This window comes from Nannospalax galili, unplaced genomic scaffold, assembly GCF_000622305.1.
Source record: "Nannospalax galili isolate Female #2095 unplaced genomic scaffold, S.galili_v1.0 scaffold227, whole genome shotgun sequence".
Lineage (NCBI taxonomy): Eukaryota > Metazoa > Chordata > Mammalia > Rodentia > Spalacidae > Nannospalax > Nannospalax galili.
This window is the reverse complement of record NW_008360303.1, coordinates 11,150,710-11,173,566: the sequence shown is the minus strand read 5'-3', so window position 1 is coordinate 11,173,566 and position 22,857 is coordinate 11,150,710. Positions and strand designations below refer to the sequence as shown.

Below are 22,857 nucleotides of genomic sequence, written 5' to 3'. Positions count from 1 at the left end.
ACAGCAACTGATGCTGTCTTAATCTCTTTCAGGTGCAAACCTGGATTTTTTAATCTGGAATCAGCTAATCCTAGGGGTTGCACACCCTGCTTCTGCTTTGGGCATTCTTCCGTCTGCACAAATGCTGTTGGCTACAGTGTTTATGATGTCTCTTCTACCTTTCAGATTGGTAATTTAGCCCTTATTTCGCTGGCCTCTAGAATTCCGAAATCACACTTAACATGTTTGTTTTTTTGTTTGTTTGTTTGTTTTTTGTTATTGTTTGTTTTACTCAGAAGGTTTTTTGATACTGGGAATATTTCATGTTACTTAATATGCATGATTTTAATATGCATATTTAATTAAAATATACATGTGGTTTTAGAATTTACTATAGTGAGCAGTGACCACAAATGTTACATAAATAATACAGCAAAGTGTACCTGGCAGGGTTATATTATTTAGGTACTGTTGTAGGATCTGTCTACTCAAAACCTTTTATTGATGACTTCCTCTATATATACAAGGTGCAGTCTTACACATTTTTGTGGGATATAGCGCACCAGCATTCAGGATGTCTAGCATGTAAAAGTGCTTGTGTCTTCATTCTCTGCCTGCAGATGAGGAAGGGTGGCGTGTGGAGCAGAGAGATGGCTCAGAAGCGTCTCTCGAGTGGTCCTCTGAGAGGCAAGACATTGCTGTGATCTCAGATAGCTACTTTCCGAGGTACTTCGTCGCGCCTGGTAAGTGAGGCTGGAAAGCAGCCTGTCTCTCTGTTGCTTCTCCGTAGTCCCTTGTGTCTCTGCTGTTTCTCCGTAGTCCCTCTCTATCTGGCTTCTCTGTTGTCCCGTTCTCACATTCTGACCCAACCTCATGTTTGTCTTTCAGCAAAGTTCTTGGGCAACCAGGTATTGAGCTACGGGCAGAACCTCTCCTTCTCCTTCCGAGTGGACAGGCGGGACACTCGCCTCTCTGCAGAAGATCTTGTACTTGAGGGAGCCGGCTTGAGAGTGTCTGTGCCCTTAATTGCTCAGGGAAATTCCTATCCTAGTGAGACCACTGGGAAGTACATCTTCAGGTGAGGCCTTCTTTGTCCAGTCAGACCTGACTAGTTGAGAAAGCAGGTTCTTTAAGCCGATCTAACTTCTAGGCATGTGTTAAAGAAAAATTTCTAGGCTAGATGTGGCTCATGCCCGTAGTCCCAGAGCTCTGAAGACCAAGGTGGGAGGATTGCCAGGAGCTCATGGCTGGTCTGGGCTACTTAGCAAGATTCCCTTGAGGAGAACAAAAAAAACAACTTTTGTTTTTTTGTTGTTTCATTTGTTATCCAGATGAGCCTTTATCTTTCTCTTTTCTAGGTGTACTGCCAAACTGGCAGTCCTCTTTTTGATTTGGTTAAGTTGTCAGAGCATTGCACTATGGGTGGCATCAGTCAGCAAGAAATGCCTTCTTTGCACCCAGGATTATCCTTACAGAGGTTATGTTCCCTTTCTTTTTCTCCAGACTCCATGAAGCAACAGATTACCCTTGGAGGCCTACTCTTTCCCCTTTTGAATTTCAGAAGCTTCTAAACAATTTGACTTCTATCAAGATCCGTGGGACATACAGTGAAAGAAGTAAGTTAGGATGTGATTTAGGAGAGTTAAGGTAGAAGGATCCATGGTAAAGAAAAAGTTTACCTGTTCTATTACTATAATACTGATCCAAAGAAGTAAACTGCCTTATTATATATCAACTACGTATAAAAATGTATCTTGAAACTATCTTGAAGGACCTGGAGAAAATTTGCTAAAATGAGTATTGTTTTATAATTAATAATCCAATTGAAGTTCATTGTATATAGACTTTCTGAAAGTCTAATTATAATTCTACAGTTCAAGTTGCTTAGCCTTCATTTCTTTTATTTGCTGCTATGTAAGTATCAAGTGATTTGAACCATTGACTAAATTATGAGAAATTAAATATTCAGTGAACATTTGCTGTGATTTTATATAAACAAAGTTTTAAAAAATATGCCTTCAGGAACTTTTCAGTGAGGGCCTTCTTCTCTGTTGAGGCACAGCTGTTTGGGGAAGATGGAGCCAGGGTGTGGGTGTGACGGTGGGAGAGGCAGGAGTAGCCCCAATGTGTTGTTTTGTTTGGTTGGATCGTTTCTGTGTTTGGTTTAAGATCTCTGCATGACTATCCAGATAAAAAGTCTTATTAAGTAGCTACTAATGTGAATCTGGGCCCTTGGAAAAGATGTAGATTAAGAAGGTTGTCAGCATTTTAAACTTTAAATGTGCTGGCTTTTAAACTTGGAAATATGACAAAAAGCAGAGAAGAGGATGGAATCCTAGAACACTGTTGAGTTCTGTACTGAGGCCTGAGGGAGAAAATAATTTGAAGGAGAAAATATTAGTATAGGCTTAAACAATAGCACGTTGGGTTCTGGATTGGGTGGTTGAGTAAGGAGGGTCAGGAGTTGGGGTTTGGTTTTCTTAAAGAAGTGTTGCAACTGAAGTCAGATTGCAGGGCTCTGAAAAATAATTTGAATGTAAAGAGGTAGAATAAAGAACATTATTTAACCGCTGGAGTGGTTAAGAGCACTGGCTGCTCTTGCAGAAGATCCAGGTTTGAGTCCCAGCACCCACATGGTGGCTAACAACCATCTCTTCCAGTGGCTCCAGCGTTGTCTTCTGACCTCCATGGGCATTGCATGACAGTGGTGCCCTTGTATACATGCAGGCAAAACACTCATACACATAAAATAAATAAAATATTTTTTTAAAAAGAATATTCTTTGAAGAAGTTTGGCTGTAAGGGACGAAAAGAAATGAATTATGATTTAGGAATAGGAACAAGATTGAAGGAAGGGCATTTTTAGATTAGGGAGATATGGACTGTTTAGAAGCACATTAACCAGAGAAATCAAACCTCATAATCAGATTGGACAAAAACCCACAAACATATTAAAGTTAAGTTTGAGCCAGTAATAGAAGTATCTTCAGCCTGGGTGGTCAGTTTCCAGTGAATTATATAAACAGTAAGTAATCTTTCATAAGATGGGGGAAATATTCTTTAAGCATAATGCTGCTCAAGACTTAAGTAGAATAGAAACTAAAAGGCCATGTGATGGCATTTCCAAGGCCTACTTTTACTTTCTTGGAACATGCTGCTGATAGTATTCAACAGTCCTAGAGTGGATGAACCATTAGTCTAATTTAATATAAGCTTTTTTTCTTAACTTTTAAAATTTATTTATATTTTATGTGTATGAGTGTTATGCCTCCATGTATGTAAGTGCACCTGTGTCGTGCAGTGCCCACAGAGTCAGAAGAGGGCATCAGATTCCCCTGGAATGGTTATTAGGGGCCATCTGGGTGCTGGGATATGAACCTGAGTCCTCTGAAAGAGCAGCCAGTGCTTTTAACCACTGAGCCCCCTCTCCAGCCCCAAACTTTCTTTATCTTACACAAGTGGAAAACCATTGTGACATTTGGCCTAATGACTTTGGAATTATTGCATATTTGTGAGAAGTATAGAATCCTGTGTGTGTGTGTCTGTGTCTGTGTCTGTCTGTCTGTCTGTCTGTCTGAATATAAGTTTGCCATACCACTACTCCAAGTACTTAACACTCTGTACCATATGATTGTCTTAAATGCTGTTTTCTGATTATCTTCTCCAGTGAATGAACCTATGTTTGGGTCGTTTGGACTCTTGGGTCTGGCTACTCTTCTGAGTTTCTGACTTTTTGGAAACTGGAAGACGCTTTACTGAGTCTCTTTGCCATACCACACACAGGTGCTGGATATTTAGATGATGTCACCTTGACAAGTGCTCGTCCTGGGCCTGGGGTCCCTGCAACTTGGGTGGAGTCCTGCACCTGTCCAATGGGATATGGAGGACAGTTCTGTGAGACATGCCTCTCAGGCTACAGAAGAGAAACTCCAAGTCTTGGACCTTATAGTCCGTGTGTGCTCTGTACCTGCAACGGACACAGTGAGACCTGTGACCCTGAGACAGGTGAGAAGGTCCACGGCCGCTGCAGGCCCTGACTTCCCTTTTGCTAATGTTAGAAGCTCTGATTTCTCATTGTCTTATTTACTGTATACCTGCCTGATATCTCATACCTGCTCTCCAAATAGGTGTCTGTAACTGCAGAGACAATACAGCTGGCCCCCACTGTGAGAAGTGTAGCGACGGGTACTATGGAGATTCAACCCTGGGCACCTCTTCCGACTGCCAACCTTGTCCGTGTCCTGGGGGTTCAAGTTGTGCTGTAGTCCCCAAGACAACAGAGGTGGTGTGTACCAACTGTCCAACTGGCACCACTGGTGAGTCTAGCCTTCTCATCTGTGTTCAGGGTTCTGGACTCAAGTCAGCCTTCACTTGTGCTGCCTCAGTAGTCTTCACAACCTGTGATATAAATTCTGTCATTCCCATGCTAGAGCTAAGAAAACTGAGGAACAGAGACCTTGCGTTTCATGTCCAGTGCTACATGACACGACACTGGAGCTAGGGCTGCAACTCAGGCTGTGTGACTCCAAAGATAACAATCACTGTACTATAGTCTCTCTTAGATGCGAACCCAAACTGGATTTTCAATTTGTAGGGCTGTCTGGAAGTGTTAATAGGAAGTGGCAATTTTAAAATTCTTTTTATGAATCCTCCTCTCAGCACATCCAAGTCTATCATGTTAACGTGGGAAGGGATGCTTTGGAGCTTTAAGTAGATATTTCTTCCCATTCTATACATTCCATTCTTTGTCCAAAGAACATAAAATTAGATCGGTCCTAGCTACTCACAGCTGCCTGTGCTGACCCATGAGGTGGCTGGGGCTCACTGGCATATCACCGTCATTGTCTAATGAGGAGGCATAGCTGGAATGTGCCCTCGGGCTCATCTGGAGAGCTCTGGGGGAGTCTAGTGGCTGCTCACAACAGGGCTAGGAGGGTCCTCATCCTCATTTTCTCCTGCATCCTGTTTCCTTTCCTTCTTTCTGCCCAGCCTCCACCCATATTTCCTGCTCGGCTCATTGCCTGTGTTTGTGTTTGTCAGGTCTAGTGGTCAGTGTTCAGTTCTGCTCAGCAGCTCAGCCATGCTAGACTCTGCTGCCCTCTGCTCCGTTGTCTCCCCTTGCCTTTGGGCCCCCGCCACTCTCCTGGATTTACTGCTCTGTTCTCTTGGATACCCTTTGATCACCTTTCTTTTTGCTTCAGCCTCCCAAATGCAAAGATCCCAAGTGTATGTTACCACACCTAGTGGTGATCGAATCACTTTTATTTTATTTTATTTTATTTTATTTTATTTTTCAGATCTTCAAAATAGTCTTCTACATTTTTAGTATTAAAAAATCCACAAGTTAAGTGCACCACAGTGTAGAAAAAGACATACAACGCTGAACTTCCATAACAGTCAGTGGCACAGTCAAACATCACATGTACAGGACACAAGATTTAGATGAACTGAAATTACAAGCTAAAATAAAATAAAATCCAATTTCCAAAAACAAAAATCAAAATATTAAGGATCTCTGAAATATTAATCCTAAGGCAATTTCACTGGACTCAAGTCATTTTCTAGTGAGGCATTTACAGCCTGATCCTATTAACCTATTTGGGAATTCTTGGAAGCCCTGAGTGGCTGCATCAGACACTGAGAAAATGATAATTTTTCATCTAAAAACTCCCCTTCTTTTGGCTCTAAATCCAGCCTTTGTCATGCATATTCTTCCCTAGCCATAATACTTTAAAGAAACGTTTATGGAACCATTTACACTGATATCTTTTGTTTAAAGTTCTGTTTTTCTGGCACCAAAGCAAATTTGGGTTGGATTCGTGATGCAGAGACAGTCTATGAGGAAGGACCAAAAGGCACCCTTCACTTTTGACTGAAGAAATACAAAAGCTGAAGAAACTGGGTCTGTGCTTAGAGCACAGGGGGCTTCAGAGCATCCTTGTCAAAGAGCCTGAAAATGGCAAGTGGGACAAGCCAGGGAGAGAAGGAAATTCATCTGACTGGCTTTCTGCTGCACCACTGGTTCAATGGAGACTGGTGGGAGGGGATGGAAGACTAGGGACAGGGTGCACAGGGGGCAGAGGACCAAAAGGAAAAGGCAGACAACTAATGTGTTTGATTTAACGAGTAATATAAACCAAAGACTTAAAGGAGATTAAAGACCAATCAGAATAACTTGGTAACTTTAATTCTTAAGAAGATCAAAGTTCCCTCCAAACCTAATTTGATGTTTTATTACTAAAAGCAAAGACCAGTACGGTACAGTTTTACTCCAGAGGAATTAAAGGAAGATCTGTAGGACTGCTTCATCCACAGTGATTTGATGAAAGGAGACCCTCCCCTACCTCAAAATGCTTTAGGGAGGTACTGTTACCCTTACATGGTTTCTTATTAAATTTGAAAAGTGCCTCAAAGTTTGAGCACCAGAAAGACACCCCAACAACATGTGTCTAAACTGCAACTTCAGGTTAATGTGACTAAAGCAGTCACATGGTGAGAAGTGCTGAAGTATGTGAGGTCTTTCCTGCCAAAGGTGGCAGTGCTGTCTCACTAGATGGTGTAGCCACCATCTGAGCCACCCATGAAGAAGTTTCCCTTCTGCTGAGTTACAAGGACGTTGGCTCCCTGCATGACTGCAAGTTGAGCAGCATTAGGAGGGCATCCAGGAGGCGGAGGAAGAATATTGCCAGTGGTAGCGCCAGCTCCAAATCTGGCACCTGCATCATACCCTCCTTCCACCAGTACTGCTGAGCCAGGTGGATAGATGGGACCAACTGGATAATAAGCCATGGGGATTGTGGAACCTAAAGGCCCAACAGTCACAGATTGGGCCATAGGCAGATACAGAGAGGTGCTAGGAAATGCAGCTGACATGGTGGGGACCTTGGCAGTCCCTGGATGAACAAAGCTTGGGCAATAGAGCTCTGAGTATGCTGGTGGAGCATCTGTATAGGGTGGAGCCTGAGGAAGATGCAAGGTCTGAGGATATACTGGATTCCCAGGAGGTTGCTAGGTAGGCTGTGTTGGATATCGACCTTTGCTGTTCATGGTGGCTGTGGTTCCACTTTGACTCATTGTCGCAGATTTTTTTTTTTTTTTTTTGGCCTCTTCCTGTTTGGAGTCACTTCCATATCCTCGAATCACTTTTAAAACTTCCAACAGTATGCACTGCTTTTAAATTTAAATCCAGACTTTTTTTTCTGTCACCGTCATGCGCCTATGGCGGTTAATTAGTACTGCTTTCATCCTTGGCCTTGCTTGTCAGAGGCATTATTCCCTTGGATATGTCTCTAGAAGACTTTTTCGTTTTTGGATTCTTACCCCAAAGTCTCCTTAGAGAAGCCTTTTCTCACTCCAATCTAAAGTAGTCCTTACCCTCACTCTATCACTTTACCTGTCTCTGTGTTTAGTTTAATGCTTTTTGTCTTTGTGTATATGTGCTGATCCTCCCCCTTGACTGCAGCATAAGCTTCATGGGAGCAGAAACCATATCCACCATCGAAGAATGCTTTTGCATACAGCAGATGCTCACAAACAATCGTTTAGTCAATCAGTGAACAAACTTCTAATTGTCCAGAAATTTTAGACTCATTTAGCTCCCATTGGCTACAAAGATATCAAGGGCCCAATCTGAGCTGACAATGGAAGAGAAGTGGAAAAAAAAAAAAGAGGAGCAGTGAGTTTAGTGCGATAGAAAGAGCCCGCGTCTAGCTCTGCTTTATTCCTGACACAAGCAGGCAGTAGATGATACCTAAGTTTCCTTCTAGAAATCTCTGGTTCTGTATAGGTTGACAGCATTCAACTAGGCATAGTATGTACCTTCTGTAAGTTAAGAGGGACCCTACTCACCCTGTTCTTTGGAAAACTTACAGCATCAAAAGTAGCACTTCATCTTTTTCAATTTCAGCTGAAATCTATGAATGGGAATGGGAATCTGTAATGGGAATGCAGAGGCTGGTAAACCTTGGATCTGCCTCATTTACCAAGCATTTTAGCATGATCTTGATTGTTAGAGCATTTGAAATGAGGTAGACACACCAGTGGCTGTCTTTCTACTGATGACTGAAAATATACTCAGGGTTACCCTACTGGTCTGGCCTAGTGCCAGGGCCACAGTCCAGGTCCCCTGCTCTCCACTGCACCGTGACACCTTACATGTGATGGTTAGAGTAGACAGTATTTACTCAGTGGTGATCAACACCAGAAATGTCCAAGGCTTTTCTTTCTTAATATAGATTGTCTCATTCCCCAGGCAAGAGGTGTGAGCTCTGTGATGACGGCTACTTTGGAGACCCTCTGGGAAGAAACGGGCCTGTGAGGCTGTGCCGCCTGTGCCAGTGCAATGACAACATTGACCCCAACGCAGTGGGCAATTGCAACCGCTTGACAGGAGAGTGCCTGAAGTGCATCTATAACACTGCTGGCTTCTACTGTGACCGCTGCAAAGAAGGATTTTTTGGAAATCCCCTGGCTCCTAGTCCAGCAGACAAATGCAAAGGTAATCATCCACTGGTCAGATTTGGTGATACATATACCTTTTATGTGTAAATTTATTGTGTCCCTCTTTAAGCACTCACAGAAATTTGGTCAAATGCAGCATCATTCTGTGGAAATACAGTGTGAACCACTTGCATGATTTTAAAAATATTTATTATTTTAATTTTATGTGTATGAATGTATTGCCTGCATGTATGTATGTGCACCCATGTTACGCAGTGCCCAAGGAGGTCAGAAGATGTTGGAGCCCTTGGAACAGGACTTAAGGATGTTGTTAGCCACCATGTGGGTGCTGGGACTTGAACCCAGGTCCTCTGCAAGAGCAGCCAATACTCTTAACCACTGAGCCATCTCTCCAGCCCCCACTTGCATAATTTCAGACTCTAGACACCACATTTTAAAAAAAGAAACAGGGATGGAGAGATGGCTCAGCAGTTAAGAACACTGGCTGTTCTTGCAGAAGACCCATGTTCGAATCCCAGCACCCGCATGGCAGCTAACAACTGTAACTCCAGTTCCAGGGGCTCCAACGGCCTCTTCTGTCCTCCGCGGGCATTGCACAACATGTGGACTTACCTACGTGTAGGCAATACACGCATACACATAAAAAATAAAAATAATAAGATATTAAAAGGAAACAGAAGGATTAACTTTAATATATTTTGTTCAGCCTAATATACTCAACATATTATTGCTTTAACAAATAATAGAAAGGTGTTAACAAAATGAATTTTTTTCTACACTAAGTCTTCAAAATCTAGTGTATATTTCATATTGATAGCATATCTCTCTTTAAATTAACCTGCCACATTTCAGGTGCTCCATGGCTATGTGACCAGCAACTTCAGTACTAGACAGTATAAGTCTGAAGAATCCATTTGAGCCTTTTATGTTTATTCTTCTCTCTGATCTGCATCTTCTGCGGTCTCTGTCTTCCCACCCTAGCCTGTGCTTGCAATTCATATGGGACGGTGAAGCAGCAGAGCAACTGTAACCCTGTGACAGGGCAGTGTGAGTGCCTGCCTCACGTGTCTGGCCGGGACTGTGGTGCTTGTGACCCTGGCTTCTACAACCTGCAGAGCGGGCAAGGCTGTGAGAGGTGAGACATCAGTGCCTTTGGCAGAAGACGTCTTTGCTTTCTGAATCATAAGATGTTCATTTTAAAGTTACAGCTAATGGCTGGCTTGATGCTGTTTAGCAATTGTTTTGTGCCTTATGTGGGAAAGGCAATATGTAGAAGTAGTGCCTGAGGAAGGGAAGCCAGCCGCTAGTGGGACAGAGGTATAACACACAGCAGGGCCCCGGCTACATCAGAATTATCTGAGTAACATTTTTGTTTCAGGGCTTTTATATTTGTGTTTATTCATTTAACTTTTAAAGCACTACTATATTTGACTATTAAAACAAAAACAATAGCCAAGTAGTGAGCATATTATTACAGTCCTTCACTCATTCACTGCTGCATGAACAATGCCAGTAGTGTTAACTCACTGGCCCCATGAAGAGGTTTGACACTGAACACCAGCTCTGGGGTGATGTTCATCATCTTCATAGACTTCTCCATTATAATGGCGTCGTCTTTCCTGATTTGGATCGAAGTCCAATAGTTCTACCTGATCCATTTCGTCAGTCTTTTCTACTTCTTCCTCTCAGAAAGGAGTTTTTCCAGCAAAGAGAGTTTATCAGGAGAGAGAAAGCCATTTTCAGGAAAGTTTACCTTAAACTCAATGATTAGACGTCCTTTTTCATATGGTCGACGGTATATTGGCATACCTTCATTCAGCACACATTTGCTATCTCCATGCTTGACAATCTGTCCCAGGTGAGAAGTGATGACTATGGTTCGGTTGTCCAGAGTAGATACTGGCTTTTGGAAACCACACAGTGCTTTAAATAGCTGTATGTCCATACACATGAAAATGTCCTCTCCTCGGCGAGTGAAAACACAATGATAATATCTCCTTGGTTCTTGGTCTCCTTCACCATGAAATGTTATCTTCTGGCCATCTTTCTTGCCTTTGTCAATATGAACTTCTAAAATCTTCTCTCAAACAATCTTTCTTCCATTGAAGCTTTTACATCTGTCTTAAGGACTGATCCATTCTCCATGACCCTGGCACTCCATGCAAACAGACTGAATTTGCTGCACCATTCCTGGTTCTAGCTGATGAATCCTTATTTGCATGCCAGTACCTGGCAGTGGGGGCAGCACTCCACTGCTCCTTTCTTACCACCTCACCCTTCACATTTGTCACACATCACATTCTTCTGCAGAGACAGTTTTCTTGTTGCACCATTAGATAAGTCTTCTAAGGTTACTGTGAGCTGATGCACAACATCTTTACCTCTCCTCTCTGCATTCTTCCTCCTCCTCCGAAAAACATGTCAAAGATGTCCATGGGGGAGCCAAAACCACCTCCCGCTCCACCCTCTTTAATGGGCTGCTCTCCTTTGTCATATAACTCTCTTTTCTTGGAATCAGAGAGAATTTCATAAGCTTGAGAAATCTGTTTAAACTTTTCTCCTTCATTTGGATTCCTATCAGTGTGGTACTTCAAGGCCAGTTTCCTGTATGCCTTTTTCAATTCTTCCTGGGTGGCATTGGGTTGGACCCCCCAAAACATTACAGTTAAGTGGTTTCTTTCACCATTTTCTACAGCTGGCACCAAGGGGAGCAGGAAGACATGTAGCACTGCGAGCTTGGCCACACCAACACTGCTCCTCTGCCTCTTACCACCATTCTGGAAAGTTCCACCTGGCCTGCAGCAGCTATCCTCTTTTGTAGCCGAGCTGGCCCATCACCTGGCTCTGAGTAACATTTTAAAGCTACAGGCTGCAAAGTTCTTTCTGAGGCGAGACCCTGCAGGGCTACTGCTTAGGAATCTCTTCTCTGAGTTCCTGGCCAGGGCCCATAGGCTTTCACTTTGCAGACAGCTCGTAGAGGTTGGGCATGAACAGTACTCAAAGGAAGGCCTGGAACCTGAGGGGCTTGATAACCCTTACCATTCTGCCTTAATAATCCTTAACATGCTGCTTTTTGATAGAGAATATGCTGAAGAACTGCATAGTTTTGCTTACAATCTGGTTTGCTTGTTTACTATTACCCTAGAAATGTCCTGTGTTCTTTTTCAGATGTGACTGCCATGCTTTGGGTTCCACCAATGGACAGTGTGACATACGCACCGGTCAGTGTGAATGCCAGCCTGGCGTCACCGGTCAGCACTGTGAACGCTGTGAGGCCAACCATTTTGGGTTTGGACCTGAAGGCTGCAAACGTAAGATCTGTCAGCGTGCTCTTTTGTCTCCTGACTCCTGACCTTATATCCAGAAAGGTCCTTGACAGCTTCTATGTGGCCATCGTGGACATTTTAGTTCATGAATATTGGAAAACTCTAGAAATCAAGGGCTTTTCAGTTCCTTAGTAACCACCTTATTGACAGTCCTCTTTTTATATAAATATCTTTTTAAAAAGTATTCCACTTTCTAATGTTTTGTTTTTCTAAAGAAAATCTCCCTTTAAATACTGAGTTTGCCCACTCTGTTTAATGAGACTTGTTTAATGATCACATTGTTAGTGCAGGTAATGAAAGTGATGGATTCTGTTCACAGTGTGTTTGTTGACTTATTGGCTATAGTTGCTTCCCATCCTGAGGGCCATTTTGGTACGGTTGCATATAAACATCTGCTGTTCCTTGGCATAAACACATGCCTGGAACTGGGCCTCAGAACAGTTTGGTTTTTTTTTTTTTTTTTTTTTTTTTTTGCTTTCTGAATTCCTTCATTTCTCCTGTGGAATGTAGCATAAGTCACTGACTCAGTTCAGAGGACAAAGTGGGGAAACAAGCTATAAAATAATTCAAGAGGAGCATTGGCATTGGGTTTTCTTGTTTGTTTAGAGAAATACAAGCAATTGAGAGATGAAGGTAACAATCAGTTCTTGAAAGTGTATGAAAAAGAGCACTGATAATTGACTAACGTCTATCAATTTTTTTGAGGCAAGATCTTGTTGTGTAGTTAAGGCTGGCTCAAACTCCCCATCCCCCTTTCTCTACCTCCACCTTGCCTGGCATATCTGTACTTACTAAGTAACATGCAGTGTGCCCCAAAGGGACTGGGGAGATAGCTCAATCATGGTAAAGTACTTGCCACACAGCAGAGAGGACCTGAGTTCCAGATCCCTAGTACCTTGTAAGATCTGTGTGCATGTCTATAACCCCAGTGCTGGACAGGTGGATCCCAGAGCTCACTAGCCAGCCAATCTTGGCGGTCAGTGAGAGGCCTTGTCTCAGAAAGTAAGGAAAATGACAGAGGAGAGACCAGGTGTTGACCTCTGGCCTCCATAGGCACATGCACCTAATGTGCACTCACACACACACACACACACACACACACACACACACACACACAGAGTCTGTCCCAAAGTATGCACATTTTGCTTCACAACTTATTCCTTTTAAAATGTCCTAGGAGGACTTAACCATTTACATTCTCATAAATAGATTTTTTTTTAAGTACTTACAATGGCAATACAGTCCGAGTTTTAAAAATATACAGTCTTCCTTCTCTTGCTTATTATGTACTGTCTTCTCATTCTGTAGCTTGTGACTGTCACCACGAGGGGTCCATTTCACTCCAGTGCAAAAATGATGGTCATTGTGAATGCAGGGAAGGCTTTGTGGGAAGTCGCTGTGACCAGTGTGAAGAGAACTATTTCTACAATCGGTCTTGGCCTGGCTGCCAGGAGTGTCCAGCTTGTTACCGGCTGGTAAAGGATAAGGTGAGCTGTCAGCAGGGCATTCATTTGTTCAGCAGATGTCAAATGAAAACTTTGTGCTCACTAAATGCCAGAGGAAAAAATAGTGAAAAAGTTAGGCATGATCTCTCTTCTTAGAAACTTAAGTTCTAGTTGGGAGGCAAATGACCAAAACGACTGTAAAAGAAATACTGAGATAAGTGGCAGAGAGAATATAAAAATGATTCTGGGGGCTGGAGAGATGATTCAGAAGTTAAGAGCACTGGCTGCTCTTGTACAGGACCCAGGTTTTATTACCAGCATCCATATGGCAGCTAACAACCATCTGTAACTCTAGTTCCCAGGGGAATCTCATGCCCTCTTCTGATCTCTGTGCACATTGCACTTATACATGTGCAGGCAATATACTCATATATATAAAATAAAAATAATAAATAAAATACTACAAAAAGATAATGACTATGGGAAACTACACAAGACCTCCATAAGGAACTTCTGGGATGTGAGATTTTTAAAAAATCTTTTTTGATTTATTATTTTGTGTATATGCGTGTTTTTCCTGCATGCACGTAAGTGCACCTGTGCATGTAATGCTTGTGGCAGCCAGAAGAGAGCACAGATCCCCTGGAACTGGAGTTTCATACAGTTGTTAACTATTATGTTAGTGCTGGGAACCAAGCCCAGGTCCTCTTTCCAGCCCCTGTGAAGCAGATCTCAAGGAGGAGGAGGGTACCATGTGAGAAGAATGGCAGGCTCTTCCAGCTACAAAGAGTGTGGTAGACAAGGGCCTGGACCCTAGAAGCTGGCTAGGTTCTGCCCTGTGAAGGGAATTTGTTAGCGACAGGTTATATAGAACCATATGGACCATAATAAAATTCCACTGGGAATGTATGGAAGTCCAGTTGCATTTTAAAAGGAGCTTCCTGACTACATGAAGAATGATAGCTAGGATGGGGCCTAGAGGAGTTCTTGAATGGACAAGGATAAATATGTGTGGTGAGAGACCAGGGTAGGGAAAGAGAGGAATCAAGAATGGGCCTTGGGTCTTCTGCTTACGGTAGCTAGAGATGTTGTTTACTGAGATGGCCCAGAAATTTTAGAGGTGTAGTTTGAGATGTCTGTCAGAGACCTAAGGAGAGTTCAGACCTGAAGAACTGTTGGCAGAGTGTGTACAGGCAAAAGAATGGTGCTGAAAGCTTTCTTCTGAAGCCAGAGAAAGCTACCCAGCGTGTCTATTTAAGTAGCCCTATCTGCGGGATACAGACCTACGGATTCCTAGCGTGCCTCTCTGATCCCTGCAGCAAGTACAGTTGAATTCTCTGTTTTTCCTCTATCATGTTTAGGTTGCTGAACATCGAGTGAAACTACAGGAGTTAGAGAGTCTCATATCAAACCTTGGGACTGGGGACGAGATGGTGACAGATCAAGCGTTTGAGGACAGACTGAAGGAGGCAGAGAGAGAGGTTACTGAGCTCCTTCGTGAGGCTCAGGATGTCAAAGGTACACATGATCATCTATGGGTGACTTTGTGATGCTGTTTCTAACTCATACAAAATCAGTATGGTTTTATACAATTCTCAGTTTAAAAATACTTGGAGATAGCTGGGCGTGGTGATGCACGCCTATAGTCCCAGCACTTGGGAGGCAGAGGCAGGCAGATCTCTGTGAGTTCAAGGCCAGCCTGGTCTACATAGTGAGTTCTAGGACAGCTGGGGCTACAGGGAGACCCTGTTTCAAAACGACCAAAAAAAAAAAAAAAAAAAAACAATTTGGAGAATATGAGTTTGTTGTTATTTATTTTTTGTTTTGTTTAGTTGAGGGGGGGGGATTTGGTAGGGGAGGTGGTATCACAGTAGCTCAGGCTGACCCAGAGCTCACTATATATCTATCCCAGGCTGGTCTCAAACTCGTTGAAGTCCTCCTCCTCAGTCTTCCAAGTGCTAGGATTACATGGTGGAAGGCACCATGCCTGGCTATAAGTTATTTTGTTTTAAAAGCAGTATTTCAAAAAACAACCTATTAGCTTTATGCTTAAGATGTAATAAACAGAAGATAATTTTCTAACATATCAAAAACTGATGTTCAACTTCATTTTATAAAGCTGTTCTAATACATACAAAGAATCTTAAAATTTAAGTTTTAAAAAAATCATTAGTTGTGCATCCTTTTTTTAGGATATTCATCTTCCAGCAATAACCTCTGACATACGTTTTTAAGGAGAAAATTGGAATTTTGAATTTTTTCCACTATTCAACAAAGTGAGAATTTCTTTTGTACATTGCTTTATTTCCTTCAACAAGATTCAGGGGTGGGGGGAGGATCATGGTCTTCAGTACTGGCTAAACAGCTAGCTACTGAGTACACAGCACTTGGCACAGTAAACATTAGGAATTAGAGCCTACGTACAGAAATTTTGCCTGATTAATAAACTAATGTGCTTACATTATACAAAAGTGAAAAAGGTGTGTTTTATATATTATACCATTTTAAGGTCCTTTGCAGTTAACACCAAGCTCTGCACATTATATAAAAAAAATTGATCATAGAGAGGAGATTGACTTGTAATTTAGAGAACAATTTATTTTAAAATATTTTGTTGACTTTCTTATTTTTGCTTTTTGAGACAGGCTCTCCCAGTAGCCCCAGCTGGCCTGACCAGGCTGGCCTCAATCTTCCAGAGATCCGCCTGCCTCTGCCTCCCGAGTGTTGGGACTAAAAGCCAGCCAACTTTCAAAGAAACTTTTTTTGAACTTTGAAGTTGAAATGTTATTTTAAATAATTTTCTTATTGTTTAGCTCCCTTTACAATTTTGTTTTTATTTCTTATTCTTAACTAAGCTTTTTTCTAAACTTAGGCAAGCTCTTTTTCTACATTTACTGAATTCCTGTAGTAAGTCAGGTACTGAGGTCAGAATCAGTGACGAGAAAGTGACTAAGGCCTACTCCCTCTTGCAGGATGCTCACTGTGAGGCCAAGCCTACGGGTGGATGTATGTGTTTCATTTGCACATAATGTTAGTATGCAACATTTTTGAGTTTGTAAAATCTGTCCTTTTGGAGTTACATGGAAAAGTCTGCCTCTGCAAATATAGCTCAGCAGAAACTAAATATATTACCTTTTTTCTCCATATATAAATACTGCTGATGTATAAATTTTGATTTTATATGATTATTGAAGTAGGGAAGCAAGTAAATTGTATGTATTTGGTTTTGACAAGTTTGATTTTTTTTTTTTGAGAATCCACAATTTTTCCATGTGAGACATTTTTAGAAATTGAAAAATATAAGCAGCTTATTTTAATGCTAGATGTTTGTATTTGGTTGTTTGTAGTATCGTTTTAAGTCTTAAGACACTTCCCAGGAAGAGTGCTCCCCTTCCCACTTAGGATGTTCATTTTCTTCAACCACTTTGGCATATGGCTTTCTGTTAATATGCTCTATTGAAACAAACTCATGTGTTTTTTTATTGTATACACTAAAGAATTGTTCATGGGGTTGATTATATTCCGAAGGGCCAGTCAGGCTAGCCAAGCACTGGGACCTGGCAGACAGCTCTGGTGCCAATACCACCAGCACGTGAGAGTAGGCCAAGGGGCAGAAGCCAGTGAGTCTTGGTACCAAAGCTCCAAGCAACCTAAAATGGCCCAGCTGCTCACAGTTTCTTTGGGCCACAGTTGCCACATATTTTCCTGTGCTCGTGCAGGTGATTCTGTTGTTTGTCCCCGTCATCACTCCTGGAGCCACCTCAAAGGTGGGGACCACAGAGTTGCTTCCCCTAGCTGTGTCTGGGTTAAATACACTTTCTGTGGTGCCTCAGCTGTGGAGTTCTGGCTGACCTTTCCTGCTTAGGTTTAGACTAGCCAAGAACAAAAATGCCTTCATAATGATTTGTCTTTTCAGACTGCCTGTAAATATTCATTTATGGTTTAATTGTGTTTATTCTGTAGATTTGAAGGATTACATGGTACAATTTCGAGCTGACAGGTAGACACTGGGAATTGAAACACAGTGATGAAAACCTCTCAGTTAGCTTCTGTCATCTTTTCAGACACTGGACAGAGAACAGTGGCCATTGTCTTCTGGAGGGTCTAAGGCGATCATCTTCAGGTGCTTCTGCCTCCTAAATCTAAATGATTTTTTTTTTCTGATCTAAACTTACTTACATTTTCGTAGTTTCGTAAGACTCTAGATTATCTAAGAACTGTGCAAGGCATCTGCTGAGCAGGGCAGTGTGTAGTCAGGCAGGAGTTATGCAGGACATTACCTTTGAACACATATTTCATGGCCCTGTTTTGAAATTGCTGTTGTCCAAACCCATATTTATTTCATTTGGTCTTCAAGCGCTCATATTTTTTACATTCCTTGGAAAATTTAGACTCCGACACCACATCATGCTGAAATAAAAACTGGTCATTTTTTTTAATTAAATTCATTTTAACTGATAAATTAGAACATCAAAATTATACATGTTCATAGAATAACATAGTGTTTTGATGTACGTGTACATTGCATAAGGTTTAAATCAGGTTAAACATATCGATCTTCCTAAACATCATTTCTTTATGGTAAAAACTTTCAAATCCTTTCATCCAGCTTTATTAAATGTATAATTGATTATTATGGTTGCCTTATATATTAGTTACTTTTTTGTTGCTTTGCTAAAACACTGTGACCAAGGGAACTTGTAAAAGAAAGAGTTTATTTGAGCTTATGATTCCAGGGGAATTAGAGACCATAATGATGGGGAGGTGGCTGGAGTAGGAGCAGAAGCTAAGGGCTCACATTTTAAATAGGCACAGGAAGCAGAGAGTGACTGGAAATATGGCAAGGCTTAAGAACTCTCTAAGCTCACCCCCAGTGATGTGCTTCCTTCAGCATGGTCACAGCTTCTAAGACCTCCCAAAACAGCGCCACCAACTGGGGACAAAATGCCCAAATACTTGGAGCCTATGAGGGACATTCTCATTCAAACCACCACACCTTGCTTGTTGATACACATCAGAACTGCTCAACCTTTCATGATCCCCTCATTTCCTTCTACTGTTCCGTCCAGTTGGTATGATTATACTGTTTCTTTAAGATGAGCTTTTTATCTGGGCATGGTGGCATACACTCATGAGGCAGAGGCAGGCAGATCTCTGTGAAGTTGAGTTGCAAGCCAGCTGGGGCTACAGGGAGACCCTGTCTTTAAAAAAAAAATTCAAATTTTAAAAATTCCACATATGATTAAGATGGTATGGCACTTTTCTCTCTCTGTATCTAACTTATTTGCATAATGATCTCTAACTCCATCTATGTTGTTACAAATGACAGGATTTCATTCCTTCTTAAGGCTGAATACTATTGCATTGTATGTACCACATCTTTATTCATTGGTTGGAAGATAAATTTATTTTTATTTCTTGGCTGTTGAGAATAATGTTCAGAGGAACATGGGAGTGTAGGTGTCTCTGTGACATGCTCTCTTGGACTTTTCCTTTGAATGTGTATGCAGGCATGGAGTTACTGGATCAGGTGTGTGCCACCACACCTGGCCTAATTTGAACATTTGAGGAATCGCCATAGTGCTTTTCCATAGTGACTGTGCTATATATTCCCACCAGCAGTGTAGAAGGATTGCCTTTTCTGCACATCCTCACCAGCACTTGTTGTTCTCAGTCTTTTCAAGAGTAGTCTTTCTTACTGGAGTGAGATGATCTCCCATTGTGGTTTTGATTTGCATTTTCTGCTCAATGATGGTGTTGAGCATTTTCTCACATACCTCTTAGTCATTTGTGTCTTCTTTGGAGAAATGTCTATTTAAGTCTATTGGCCATTTGTTAACCTTTTTTTTTTTCTTTTTGGTAATGAGCTTTTAAAAGTTGGTATCTATTGTCAGATATGCAGGTTGCACTTATTTTCTATCTGTAGGTTTTCTCTTTTGATTGTTTCCTTTGCTTTGTAGCTTTTTAGTTTGATGTCATTGCATTTGTCTGTTTTTACTTTTGTTTCCTGTATTTTTTGGGTCTTGTCCAGGAAGTCCTTGCCCATTCCACTGTCCTGAAGCACTTCTGTTTTCTTGTAGTAATTTTGTTATTTCAGGCCTCTATTTAAGTCTTTAACACATTTGAGCTGATTTTTGTAACTGATCAGAGTTAAAGGTACGGTGTCATTCTTTGTGTGGATCTAGTTTTCCCAGCCCATTTATTGGCATGACTACCCTCTGCCAATGTGTGTTTTTAGCAACTCTGCTGAAACTGGCTGGCTGCAGATGCGTGGATTTATTTCTAGACTCTTTTCTGTTCCAAGAATAGGTCAATTTTGTACAGAACTTAATATTTTTTGTATAGTAATAAAACTTCATGGCATATGAGAATTTAATGCTGGCAGTCTTTATATTTGTACAGCTTTATATTTATCATTTGATTTAGTAGGACCCAAGTGTGAAGTTTAAGTTGAGTGGACATAACTAATAAATAACAATTTGAGGAACCCTATGGAAGTAGAGATGAATTTGTAAATTACATATATATGGCGGCACAGGGAGTAGGAGGGAGAGAGAACAAATCTCTGTAGTTTAAAGTACAAAAGGAGTTGAATTTGTCTTCAACATCTGGTTTTGTTTTGTTTTGTTGACAGGATCTCACTATGCAACCCTAGCTGGCCTGGAACTTGCTATGTAGATTAAGCTGGCCTCCAACACACAAAGACCCACCTGCCTCTGCCTCCTGAGTGCTGAGGTTGGAGGCATGTGCTACCACACCCAGCAGCATCTGTTTTTAAATATGTTCAGCTTTCAGAGCTGACAGGATTTTAATATTGTATATTTATGGCTAACTCTGGTGGGTATCATGGTGTCAAAATAAGTTTCACTTGATAAAACATTCAGATCATGATTGTCTTCTCTTTGCCAACTACCATGTAAGGTTATGGACACAGTGATGGGCAGCAAGCGGCCCAGAGTCACTTAGGACAGATAGGTGTGCAATTGAACAGGGTGAGGCTGGTAGCCATGAAAGTATGGCAGGACAGGATACACGATAGAGACATCAGCTCTGCTGCAGGGCTCAAGGAGAATGTGTCTGAAAGATGCTGCCTGGAAGAGTAACAATTACAGTGCCTCAGATTTCATACAAGGTTGTCATACCCCTTCATATAACATACAGATTTTCTTTGCAACGCTCTTTCAGATGTAGACCAAAATTTGATGGATCGCCTTCAGAGAGTGAATAACACTTTGCATAGCCAAATTAGCCGGTTACAGAATATCCGTAATACCATTGAAGAGACCGGCAACTTGGCTGAACAAGCTCGTTCCCGAGTTCAAAGCACAGAGCAGCTGATCGAGATTGCCTCCAGAGAACTCGAGAAAGCCAAAATGGCTGCTGCCAATGTGGTGAGTGAATGGGAAGTTCTGTGGGTTGGTAATTTGTGCAGGTCTGTTGGTGGCAGTAAGAGTCTTCAGTCCACCTACCTTGCTCTGTGGAGTAGAATAGCTGTGCTGCTTGTGGGTGTTGTAATAGTTACTTTTCTCATTTCTGTGACCAGACAGAAATAGCCTAAGAGAAGAGGTTTGTTTCGCTCAACAGTTTCAGAAGGTGCAGATCATCATAGTGGGCACCTGAATAGCTGATTGGTAGCTTGCAGAATTGTCTGGTGGTTTCTCACATGGAAACCAGACCAAGAAACCAAGATGGAATGGAAGTGTGGCCAGGCTGTACCCCTAAAGGCCTGCCCCAGTGACCCACCTCCTAAGGTTCTATCGCCTCCCAAAACAGGACCTCCAGCTGTGGACCAGGTGTTCAAACACATGTGCCTGAGGGGGACATTGCACATGTAATGCCTGTAGGAGCTGGATAAACAGTAGGAGCTGGATAAAAGCCAAAGGATTTTAAGTTCTTTCTCTCACTTTGTCTCTCCTACAGCAGTTGGCAATTTAATCTGCTTTTACCCTTTGCTGAAAATAGAAATAATTTACATCAAAGGTGCTTATCAGAAGTAAAGATATCTGAAAATAAGAATTCTTTTTGCACTCTGACACTAACAAAAATTTACTTTTAACACCTTCTTTATGGAATTTAAACAATTCAGTCTTTTAAGAATAAGTGTTTTATTTCCTCTTCAGTCAATCACTCAGCCAGAGTCTGTGGGGGAACCAAACAACATGACTCTCTTGGCAGAAGAGGCCCGAAGGCTCGCTGAGCGGTAAGCTCCTGCCCTGCTTCATGGTAGCACCCCTGCTGGTGTGTGTGTTGTGCTGCTGTCCTCTCTGAAATGTTACCATCTGTACACACTCTTTTACCTTGAAATTGGGGTAGTCATTTAGAGTTAAAGTGAAAATAAAGTATGTAGATAATCATAACTTTTTAGATTTTTTATTTTAAAGCCTTCAAGTTTATAGATTTCTAAGAAACCAAAGGAATGTAGTTAATTTAAAATTTTTACATTAGTTTTCAACAAAAATATTTAATTTTCAAATCTCAATAGAAAAAAATATAATAATCCGTTACCCATTTGAGAATAAGCCAAAGAAAATTCCAGTGTTTTTCAAACACTTTTGAATTCATTATGTCTTCTTTGGAAGACTTTAGATTGGAGAAGGCACAAAGTTTATAAAAGATTTTTAAAAATGAAATTGCCAGAATGTAGGCTTCATGAGGGCATTTTGTATATTTTATTCACTGCTAAAGCCCCAGTGATTGGCACATCACAGATGTCCAGGGAAGGTTTATTGAATGCATAACAGTCACTAGACCACATAAGTGTGGACACAGGAAGCCTCATGTGGTAGGATTTTAGATACTGTGGCCAAAGCAATTACATTGACTGCTTAGGTTCTAGGTTACATTGACTGTAGCAGGTTCCTTCTGTTCTGGGTAAGTGTGAATTTGTGAGTTGTTATAATCAGCTTTGCAGAACATTCATGGTTTTATAGCTAAATTTTCATACTGAAAGAAGACAGCTAAAAACACGGGATATTCCCAAGAAAGCTAAGTCTTGGAGATGAAGACTGGTGGGCTTCATGTGAGGATTTTGGGTAAAAGTTTTTCATGCCAAAGAGAAACTCACATACCACAGTGTCACAATTAAACATGAGGTCTTAGAAGTGGAGAACAACTAGCATTTGTTTGGCTGGAGTCTCTATTGGTGCATTCATTGCCATTTGATGTCGAGTTGCTTTTCCTGCCAGCCATTACATTGCATAAGAAAGTCTGAATAATCAGGCTGCTTTAAGACTGTGTAGTAATTACGTATAACAGATTGTTAATAATAAAGATTAGGCCTGGGATTTGTATTGCTGGCTAGATATATGATTTCTGGTGAGCACACACAGTTTTCTAAGTAAATTACTCTCATATTTTAAAACTGTTCTTACTCCATTCCTCTTTCCTCGCTTCCTTCCCTCCTTCCCATCCCCTTCTTTTCTCCCTCCCCCTTTTCTAAGAAAGTTTCACTCTGCAGCCCAAGCTGGCCTGGAACTCCTGATCCTCCTGCCTCAGTGCTAGGATTACAGGTATAAACCAAGCACACTACACCCTGCCTAAGTAGTTTTTCTAAGTAAAGTAAGCATTTGCCCCTATAAAGTGTACTCCAATGATTTTCTTGAAAAATACTCTTTTCTCGTTTATACAATGCTATTTGTACACTTATC

General features: G+C 41.4%; 1 protein-coding gene and 2 pseudogenes across 1 annotated transcript in view; 1 reads left to right on the top strand and 2 right to left on the bottom strand.

Annotated features, from left to right (window-relative positions):
- Lamc1 (laminin subunit gamma 1) overlaps window positions 1–22,857 on the top strand; it is a 130,182-nt gene that overhangs the window by 95,082 nt on the left and 12,243 nt on the right. Inside the window, exons 8-20 of the mRNA XM_017795894.2 lie at window positions 33–169; window positions 600–722; window positions 868–1,057; window positions 1,483–1,595; window positions 3,763–3,984; window positions 4,107–4,295; window positions 8,231–8,476; window positions 9,421–9,574; window positions 11,608–11,750; window positions 13,074–13,252; window positions 14,572–14,728; window positions 20,396–20,601; window positions 21,331–21,410. Of these exons, the coding sequence (XP_017651383.1) occupies window positions 33–169; window positions 600–722; window positions 868–1,057; window positions 1,483–1,595; window positions 3,763–3,984; window positions 4,107–4,295; window positions 8,231–8,476; window positions 9,421–9,574; window positions 11,608–11,750; window positions 13,074–13,252; window positions 14,572–14,728; window positions 20,396–20,601; window positions 21,331–21,410 (2,139 nt within the window). The remainder of the gene's footprint in view (window positions 1–32; window positions 170–599; window positions 723–867; window positions 1,058–1,482; window positions 1,596–3,762; window positions 3,985–4,106; window positions 4,296–8,230; window positions 8,477–9,420; window positions 9,575–11,607; window positions 11,751–13,073; window positions 13,253–14,571; window positions 14,729–20,395; window positions 20,602–21,330; window positions 21,411–22,857) is intronic.
- On the bottom strand, window positions 6,491–7,158 carry LOC103726678 (annotated as a pseudogene).
- On the bottom strand, window positions 9,963–11,099 carry LOC103726683 (annotated as a pseudogene).